The sequence below is a fragment of the Pavona decussata genome, unplaced genomic scaffold (genome assembly GCF_977016875.1).
Source record: "Pavona decussata unplaced genomic scaffold, jaPavDecu1.1 SCAFFOLD_215, whole genome shotgun sequence".
Classification (NCBI taxonomy): Eukaryota; Metazoa; Cnidaria; class Anthozoa; order Scleractinia; family Agariciidae; genus Pavona; species Pavona decussata.
In genome coordinates this window covers 1,492,344-1,502,674 of record NW_028145620.1, presented here as the reverse complement: position 1 = coordinate 1,502,674, position 10,331 = coordinate 1,492,344, and the positions used below count along the sequence as shown (strand labels likewise).

The 10,331-nt window shown below is 38.8% G+C and overlaps 1 protein-coding gene across 1 annotated transcript; it reads right to left on the bottom strand.

The window, feature by feature from the left end:
• Positions 1-7,169: 7,169 nt before the first annotated feature.
• LOC146459919 (pyroglutamylated RF-amide peptide receptor-like) lies at positions 7,170-8,329 on the bottom strand. The gene has a single exon (XM_085088769.1). It carries the CDS (start codon positions 8,327-8,329, stop codon positions 7,451-7,453), a length of 879 nt encoding a protein of 292 aa, XP_084944895.1. The 3' UTR covers positions 7,170-7,450.
• Positions 8,330-10,331: the final 2,002 nt, after the last annotated feature.

Sequence of the window (10,331 nt, the reverse complement as noted above, 5' to 3'; positions counted from 1 at the left end):
TTCTAAGAGACCAGTAATGTTGCGAGAAATGTTTATCTTTCTGGCGCGTCAGTCTAATGAAAGTTCATGATATTTTTTCTTAATTTCAAACTCCTTTGTGAGTTGATTTGCGCGAACGTGAATGTAGAAAAATTTTTTAGTTACTATATTTTCAAACTGTTCTTCGCCAGCTTGTAAACACAAGGATGCATTTAGGGATTATCTATGGAAGGGGTCATTTGCAAATGACAACTTATTAATGTTAATTTACACAGTTGAGACCAAAGGAAATGTTTTATTGTTAGTAGTAGTTACGTTATTCCATGTCTCACGGAATCAACATTTTTAATTTAAGTTCCTGATAATTCATTTCTAAAAGAAGAAGTCTTTCAAAAATGGTGTTTCTTCATCTGCTGTTATTTACTAATTTAAATTTTGTCCAAGTCAAAACAACTGATTTATATTCTCTTGTTTAACTTTTTTATCCAACAAGCACCAATTTGAGCAATGAAACAGCCATTTAAGCTGTATCGTTTCATAAAAAAAATGATATCAAAGATAATGGCTTTAACGGTATATGTAACCGATACTTCTGGTCCCTCACGCAACATAAATAAATTGGTGCTACTTGGTATTCAACTGAGGATTATGGACTTACCAAAGTAACTTCTTTTTAAGTGATATCCAACTAATTTAAATCGTGTTTACTAAAATTCTGTCTTTTATTATTCCTTTCTTCAAGAAAGCAAGAACTGTTCAGGTTCGGCCAATTACAGACCGAACGCTCCTTAACGACAGCAGAAAATATGCAGAAACCAGGCGGTTCGAAATACTGAAAGGTTTCTTTGTAACAATCATTCCTTTTAAATTGTTATAGGACTGCCTTGATCATCGATCACGGTTCTCCTACAGTCTCTTAATTACCGAATATATACATTTTCCACACTCCAACGACGACGGCAACGAAAACGCTAAAAGAGATTAGTTCTAAAAAACAAAAGCAAATGCTCTGCACGTGTAATGACCCTTCAAGGTTTTGTGGAGAAGGTAAACACACAATGTGAACAATGGCTGCGAGTCCAATAAAGCCCTTTGTGCGCTAATGCGTTTTCAAATGTATGCGTGATAATATGAGCGGCCCAGAAAGGGGAAGAAGAGACCTGCAGATTCTATTACGAGTTTTTCCAACAGAGAAATAGTGCGCGCCCGTGAACCAGTTCTATTTTGGCGGGAGAACGAGACAGCCGTCGTCATTTTACTACGAGTTCTTATGAGAATGGCGTGGTGGTGAAAACAATTAATCGAAATGTAGGCGATCTCGCCCTTTTCTTTCTTTCAATCACGAAAAAGGGTTTAGCTATCATCAGTCAAAACAACTGCATCAAGTTTGTTGCTCGCGAAGGGTAAAATCAAAATTTTTAGGATATGTCTTTTTTTATTACTTCGCTGAAACCTCAAATGTCGTATTCGTAGTCGTATTTGTACAATCTAAAGTTCTCTAGAAATATTCGCACAAATTCCCAAGCGTTGTCATAAAGATCAAGGCAGCAAACTGAACGCAGTGCAGCCACACGCTGAATAATTTGGGTAAGGTCGCGTCGGACCCTTGCTCGTTATGTATGTATTTATTTAAAGAGCCCGACGACTAATTCCAGCGATACGTGAAATATTCCTTGAAAACATCTTTTGTGTTTCTAATAACTATTTGATTCCATGGTTCTGTTTCGGAGTTTTAGTACTTACGCATGTAGTAGAAATTTTGACTTACAAATTAAGAACTTCTGATGCATCTATAAAGTTTTAAAATTAACGCTTCCGAGCTGGTTGTTTCATGCGGCATTTTTTGACGGGTAACTCAACTTATTTCGGGACAGCTGTCTTGCTTTCAACCATTATTCAACGTGTTACAACATGGCGGTTTAACATAACACGCGGCGCATGGCGACCATGTCACTGACTGTGACATCCTTCTTTTGATGTAAAGGAAACGAAATGATAATTGCTTGAGCGAGTTGGCCAAACGAATGCAACATGTTTGATGCAATACTTGGACTCAAGGGCCTGGGACCAAATTCTACCCAGAATCGGCTAAGAAAACAAACCCGCGCCATATTGGTTTGCCCAAAAAATGGCGCGAAACCGATCAACCTAGGCGTCGGACCATCTTCTCGCTTTTCTTGGTCTTACAGTTTCATCTACTCCTTTGCCTTTTCTGTTTCTATATGAAGAGGGAGCGCTTGTGTTTAAGCTTTTAAAGCTTGGCAGATTCAGAACTTTGTTCGTTCGGCATACTTGAGCTTGAACACTCACGCGGTAACGCTCGATGCAAATATAAACAATAAATCATCGCCATGGATACAGATACCCGCAACTCAGCTTAGTCGGCACAGTGCGCGCGTTCAATAATATTGAACACGGTGGCCAATCGATGCAGCATTGTTGTTCACAGCTAAGAACAAAATAAATGTTGGACGATGTTGAAGACGATCTTTCATGTCAACCAAACTTCGTTAAACATCATCCAACATCATGCAACATCGTGCGACATGATGGCCAAACGAGTGCAACATGTTCGATTAACAAATGTTTTCGATGTTGCATCAACATGTTGTATCCGTTTGGTTGGGCCTTTATGCCGTTAGGCGTCCTTGAATCGTTTATCAAATCCTAGCTTGGAATTATTGCACAACAAATGATTCCTGTAAAAAGCAACAACCAACGTTCCTAACTTTCTCTACGCCTAAATGTTCAGCTTGTCTAAGGGGTTTCATTACGCGGCCCGATCTGGTAGCACATCTGCTGCTAGTTCCGGGGTGTTCTTTGCAGAGGATCTAGGGTCTATGCTGTATCCTGATGGCTGACCAGTTTTATTTCCGGATATCTGAGTTGTGGCCATCTTAGGTACTGGCACTGAAAACGAGCTTTGTGTGTCAGCTGTCACACGAACCGATCTGGGGTGTAATCTTGTGCTTAGGTACACACCTTCTGTTTTGTTGTTCTTGATTATGTTCTTTTCCTGCTCTCACAACAGTGTCTAGTTCTCAGGTCTTGGTTTGATGGTCAATTATTATTATATTACTGGTTGGCCTGAATGCAGTGGTTCAAGGGTGGGCCCTACCGTGCGGTTGTAGTAATGACCCTGCTGTGCTTGTTGACGCTGTAACTGCTCCTTAATGTGCACTGAATCATCTAAAAAGGCTTGCACGGTGAGACATTGGTAACAGCGTCTTGAATTTTCTCTTGGTTAACAATTTCGCTGGTGATACTTGGTGGTGGTCAAGAGGTGTTGCCCTGCGCCAGTAAAGGAAAACGGCGGAAGCCAGCAACACGATTGGTAACGCAAAAACTGTATTTAATATAGTTAGCAGACACTACAAGCACAATTTACATGCACGAGGAGGCGAGTCGAGGAGCACGCGTTTAACTAAAGTACCGCTGACCGGTACTGGCGCTGTACGATAACAGGCCCAGGTAAGGGTCTTCACCTTCCTCGTCACACTTTTTCAGTATGTTCTTTACAGCTTGCTCTCAATGTTCCGTTCCGTTCCGTTGCCTTGCGGATAAATTGGGAAAGTGGTAATCGGTTCCACTCCATACGAGGCGGTTAAGTCTTTGAATTCCTTTGCATCATACTGTAGCCCATTGTCAATAAGTAACTAGCTGGGCAGGGATGCCATGTTGTGCAAATATGCTTTTGAGATGAGAGATGGCGGCTGGCGAGTTGGTGCTGGTAAGTTTACTGATCATGATTGGGAACTTGCTGTACTGATCTAAAAATCAGGAGGTACTGGTGACCTTTGAATTTGAACGAGTCAGAGCTAGGTAATCTCTACCAAGGATAACTGGATGATTGGTTCCTTTTGTTGCTTGCTTTAATGCCTTTGACAGGAATCTCACTCTTTTACGAGATTGATGACATCTTTGGTGATGCCAGGCCAGAAAGTAGAGGTCCCGGCTCTTCGCCTGCAATTCTCTTTCCCCAGGTGTTCTTGATGGAGGACGCTTAACACCTCCTCTCTAAGGGTTGGTGGGACAACAATGCAATCTCCCTTTAGTGTCAAACCATCTTCAATAGTTAACTTGTCACTGAATTCGAAGTTCCAGACGCCATGCAGTACTTCTGCGCATTTCTCTTCCCTGTCTTGCCACCCCTCGTAAATCACTTTTTGTTTTCAATTTATTCAAGGTGGGGTTATAAGAGGGCTCCTCCTGGATCTTCAGCAGTCTTCCTAGTGATGTTGGAAGTATTTTTATGACTTGATGGGTGTCGGGCTGTGGTAGCTGGCGGTTACTTGGTACTTGCTGCGGCGAGACTGTCAAAAAGGCGTCTGCAATTGATACTTCAGCACCTGTGACATATATGACGGTGACATTACTCTTGAGTGCTCTCAATACAAATATTTGTAGTCTTGCTAGGCACCTTTTTTGTATTTTATTGATTTTTTACATTTTTAATACATTGCGAATACATAAATTAGGAAATTGACATGCAAATGTATAATTACATAAAATAAACTAAAAACATATACAAACACACACCACACTGCATACGTGCGCTGACTGGGTTGAACAACAATGCGTATGTCATGACGTCACGGTTATATGAATTTTGTGCTGCAGGTATGGCGACATGTGAGGTGCTTGAAGGGATTTCCGAATTTACTTATCTAAGTTTAATTTGCCTTGCTGGTTTCAATATTACACGATTTAATAGAAAAGACATTTAACTAAGGATTGAGCTGCTTCCAAGGTAGGTAACGTTTCTTTTTAGCTTAAAATGAGAATCAAGAGATGAAAAGAACTGAGTAAAGGAAGGGAGCTGGAGCTGAAGTTAAGCTTTTGATCGACGAACTGAAGGCCCTGCACCTCATGGTCTGTGACAAGCTGTTTCCCGTCTTGTGATAAAAATTTTAGATGAGAAGTGAGTGGAACCTGGCTTTACAGCCAACTTGTTGCGTACGATACAGCCGGCAATTTCTGACACAACTTGAACTCAACAGAAATTTATCGAGCTACTGGTTCCATTCATTTATGTAGCATGTCGATTAATCAGGTCAATGCCTAACTGTCTTGATGAAATTGACTAAAGATTTCCGATGGATATTCTTAAAAATGGCTGAAGCTAACTGTTGACGATTGACGTGAGAAGACTTTCATGCGTAGAGCAATTGTCCGCACCACGTACCAACTTTGAAAGCTAGTTGAAAAAAGTAGAAGCGGTAGTGCGAAGGTAAAAACGAAAATAAGATAAAAAATAAAGAGATGTACTTGTGGTTTTAATGTTAACATTAGATATGCAGGAACCGCGTCAGAAATGGCCAAAATGTTCACTCTCTCACAAATCCTATACAAATTTGGTACCATCTTAGAGCCCAGATTTCGACAAAAAGATCAATTCGCTCATGTCGTGAACTACGTACCAATTTTGAATGCTGTAGAAAAGCGTAGAAGCAAAAGTGCGAAGGTAGAAACAAGAATTAAATAAAGATAACATAGGATCTACAGAATTACATAAGATCTAGTTGTTGTGTTAATGTTGACGTTAGATACGCAGGACCCGCGACGGAAATCGACAAAATGTTCATCTCTCTCACAATATCCCACAGAAATTAATACCATTTTAGAACCTAGACCTCCACAGCCTTTGTACAAGCGCAGACGTTGTTCAGCCCTGTTATACGCGCTTAGTAAGTGGAAAATTAATGATTATTGAGATACTTGCCCCACTTCATGTTCGAAGACTAAACAAATACAAACGGGACATATTTTAATTTCTTAACTTTGAATTTTAGTAAAGACGTTGCCATCATCTACCAATTAACGGTGAGATACTTGTGAAACTAACCGAACAGAAAATATTTGTTATTTGAGTAAGAAAAAGCACCTGAACATGCAAAGCAAGCACTTTCCACCAACTTGAACCAGGTTCAATTTCGCGCTATTGTATTGTATTATTTGATCGCGTTCTCTTTGGTCCATTGTGTTTTTTTCCATACCCTGTATCAAGTGAATCCATCCGAATCGCCAGTGACTCCCTGCTGACCAGTTTAAAAATATCATATGTATGTATTTATACGACTAAACAGGAAAATGCAACTTCACCGGTACTCATTATATTGACTTACAAGTACTTCAACAACTGCGAGGAAAGGAAGTGATTTAGCTATGATGAATTTTTCAGACAGTAGAGACGCAGTCTGACTTCACAGCCATCCTTTATTAGACGTTTATTCTGGCCACAGAAACTATTGATTTACATGTACAAGATGACCTGCTAAAATGTTCATACAGAAAAAAAAAAAAAAAGAAAAGAAAAGACATGCTTATTCTATTCGTTTTATCGAATACCTGAACTTTCATGTGAAAAAACATAAACAAAACCTATTGTACATTAAATTAGTGTTCACAACTACATAAAATTTACAGAAAATGTCCATTATGCCTGAAGTCTTCACAATAATAATAGAGCGCTGTTCTAATCTGTTCCTGAATAAAATAAGGAATAATAAGGTTAAACCCATGCTTAAGCAGATAAAAGTTACAAAGTGAAGATGATAAGGTAAGTTGGTGGGCGTTTAGGAAACTGATTGAGGTGTATCTCTCGTCTTGGCTAAGTGAATCAGACAAATTTGACCACCTTTGCTCTAGTTTTGAGCCAATTTTATCACAGATTATACATATATTCGATATGTATATGATGCCTAGTAGAAATAGTAAAGGATTAATTTTCCTACACGCGTCCTTTCAGAGTTTTCCGCACTAGGAGGACAATATGCGAAAATTTTGAAAATACAAGTGAATATTAATCCTTAATTCTATTCGGCCTCGTGCGATTACGTATACCTAAAAACGGCGCAATATTAACCTAACCTAGCACAAGGAATAAACATATATCAGGACTTCCCTCCAAAGTTCACTACACTTGAACCTTCCACGAATACAAATAAAGAATTGGTTCATGCTTAGCGTGCGTATATCGCGCCATGGATACACGCGGGAAGTTTGGAGAGTACGGAAGAAGCGCAAGAGCTTCTTGAGTACTCTCCAAACTTCCCAAATGCATCCATAATTTGATATACGCACGGCTTAAAGCATGAACCAATTCTTTTATAACATGGTGACAATAAAGTATCGTACGCGGAAAACAGGGGTTTTTGTGATTGTTTAAAAATTCTCTCAATGGGCTGTACCGAAAAACAAAGGTTCTTATCAGCTGTTTACAAACACGCCACAATGGTATGGTCTGAACAAGAACTTTTCATCTGAAATTGTCAACGAAAATTTGCTTCTCTAAATGAGTTTGTACAAACTAAAACTAAGCGTTGGAAACCCGAGTTTGTCTGCAAGTTGCACACGTCATTTTATGGACGCACGGCCGTGCGTATGTTGAGAAATGTACCATGATGACGCCGATAGGAATTAGGTAGGGAAGCCAGCGCGCTATGTTATAAATTCATTTGCTACCCCTTGCTTAATGAATCGGTCCACGACACAACATAATACGTTTAAACCCTTCTTTAAAGTTTGTGCTGCGAAAAGCGTATAAAATAGGGTTAAAACATAAGCTACAAGCGAAAACAAAATCAACGCTATTAGAAAATATATAGTACAAGTTATCGTCAATGTTGTCATCCTCTCCTGCTGATGCTACAACTGTGTAAAAAACTAAGGTTGGTGTAAAACCAATAAAAAATGCAGCAGACGCCATGATAAGTGTGATAACAAGTTTCTTTTTCTCCGAACTCCTTTCTTTAGTTGTTTCTGGACAAACTGTGTTGGTAAAGTAAAGTCCTCTGATCAAGGATCCATGGCAATACAATGTCACCGCCAGTAAAATAAAGGTTATGGTGATGTGGACTATCACATAAATTTTGATTGCCTGATTCGTGTACAAAGTCCATGGACCAATACAAGTGGCTTCTTCGTCGCTCCATTCTTTTAAGAAAAATTCTGGAAAGCATATGATAAGACTTGCCATCCAAATGAAAGCGATGGCCCTCCCAATAGTGTCTTCTGTCAGCCGTAATCCTGTTGTTAAAGGTTTCAGCAAGGCGTGATATCTTTCAACTGCTAACACAGTAAGAGTAATGGAAGAAACCACTATACAGATTTCAATGAGAGCAAAAAACTTGCAAATGAATTTAGTGAACTCAAAGAAGTAAAATGGCCAGAGTAAAATAGTGATGACATCGCTGAAAGCCATGTTAGCTAACAGGTAATTAGTTGGCGTATGCATGTCTCTTGTTTTGTGAACGATTCGAATAACCAACACATTTCCGATAAATCCAACGACAAGAAATGGAATAGTGGTCCAAAATAGGATAAACTCGAGACTATCAGCTTCATCCATCGATAATTGGGACTGAATAATTCAACAGTGCACTTTATCTATCGTAGAAGACAAGTCGCGATGACCTGTCACAAGTTGTAACAAATTCAGAGAGGAGGCGTTCCGTACCGTTTATACCTCACTGAGCAACACACTGCATTAATTTAGGTTGTTGAAAACGCATTGATATTGACATTGGTGAATCTTCAACCGATTAAATGCTTCGTGCACAGCACTAGTAACTAACAAAGGTCTCAAATATATATTTACATAAATTAATACTATCCTATTTCTAAGCAGGTGGATGCGATCACAACGGCAACTTTCAACTTATTTTGTTTTCGGGTTATTTTACATACACACTTAAACGAGAGAATAAATAAATTTGCTGCAATGATGGAACATTTTAGGGCCTGCAAAGTTAGCATCGATGGCGCAATCTTTCGTGTTAAGTCCAATAACTTTCTTTTATAGTCTTTTTTGTGTAATGTCAAATTATGATGATGACGATATCTTTATTAGCTTTTATTATTTGGCGACCAATCAAAGAACTTATAATTATATCCTGTACCCTTGGGTGATCTTTTTGAAATTTCACGGTCAATTATGCCGGTAAAGAACAGACTGCCTGACTTTAGCCTGTTGTTTCTCGATTAATTCAGATATTTGGCATCTGAGGTGCTTTCATCGTTTCCTGACAATTAATAACCTTCTTGATTGATTTTTTCATTCTCGTTCTAAACAAAAGACAACAGTTAAAATTTAACTTTGGCTTGAGAAATTGGTCGATGATTTTGTTCTTTTTGGGCTTAAAACCTCTTCCTATTTTCTCGTACTCCCGTAATCAAATTTCAAGGACCTCAATGACATTTTGAAGGGGTCAAAGACATTCCGGTTTACATGAACTTTCGAATTCTCCCAAACACGTTTTCTTGTTTGCGACATGAAAGGTGGCAATTATCTGTCTAGCTTGCTGTTTAGTGCAATATCCAGCTTCCTTCAATTTATGTGAGTGTAGTCAGAAACACTTTACTGGCTAAAAATAACATTTGAACGCCTCCGGTAGAATAACATTAAAACAACATGCACTGTCACCAACCAAAGAGTAACAGGTGTAGGGTAATTAGGCTGTCACATTAAAAGGATTTAATTAAGCACTGCATTTACATGTAGATCTGTATCTCGCTTTCAAGATCTAAGCAATGACATAAACTATAGCGGAAGCAAGGAAAGGCGTAAACTAACGCCTACTTGGAGTTCGTGGATTAGCTAGAATGTGCGATTGAAGAATCAAGGGCACCGAGTCAGAAAATTGAAGCAAAATATTTGAAATGTTGTCCCCTTTGTTCCCAGATCGTTTTGTGCCCTTTTGAAGCCGAAAACTGTGTAAGCTAATACAAATTGACCTATTTGGATGCTTTAACTAAAAAACAGTTAGTTACAGTGAGTTTTAGGAAACAGGAATTTATTCCCCGAATTTACCAGCTGTTGCTGGTTTTACCAAAATGGTAGCTGGCGTTTTCCGCGTTTTTGACGACATATTTTCCCGTTAATAAAACAAAACAAAGAAATTGTTTTTCATTGGTACGAATATTCAGCTAGCAATTTTCCGATGAAAACTGTACATTTTGTTCACCACTGAATCCGAATTTCTGAGACGATCTGATCATATATTCATCGAAATTGATCCTTTGGGCGCCCCTGAGGGGTTGCCTGAGAGATTTTTGCCAAGAAGAATAAAAGGATAAAATGGGACAAAAAAAAGACAAGGGTTGCAAAGATATCATCGCTTGAAAAATTGCTGTCATTATAGGATAAAAAGATACTCTAGCAGAGTGCTATGTATGAGTGCTATGTATGAAAAAAAACAAACTGGTTGTTTTCGCTACCCAGTGCACCTGCAACGTGGATGATTGGTTGTCTTATATTCATGTGGTTGAAGTCTGTATTCATATTTACTTATCAGCAAGAGGTTTTTAAAACAATTAACGGTAAGAATTCTGGAAGACACACGATAACACTT

Coding starts and splice junctions, on each gene's coding strand:
- LOC146459919 (XM_085088769.1), bottom strand. CDS start 8,329: ATGGATGAAGCTGATAGTCTCGAGTTTATCCTATTTTGGACCACTATT.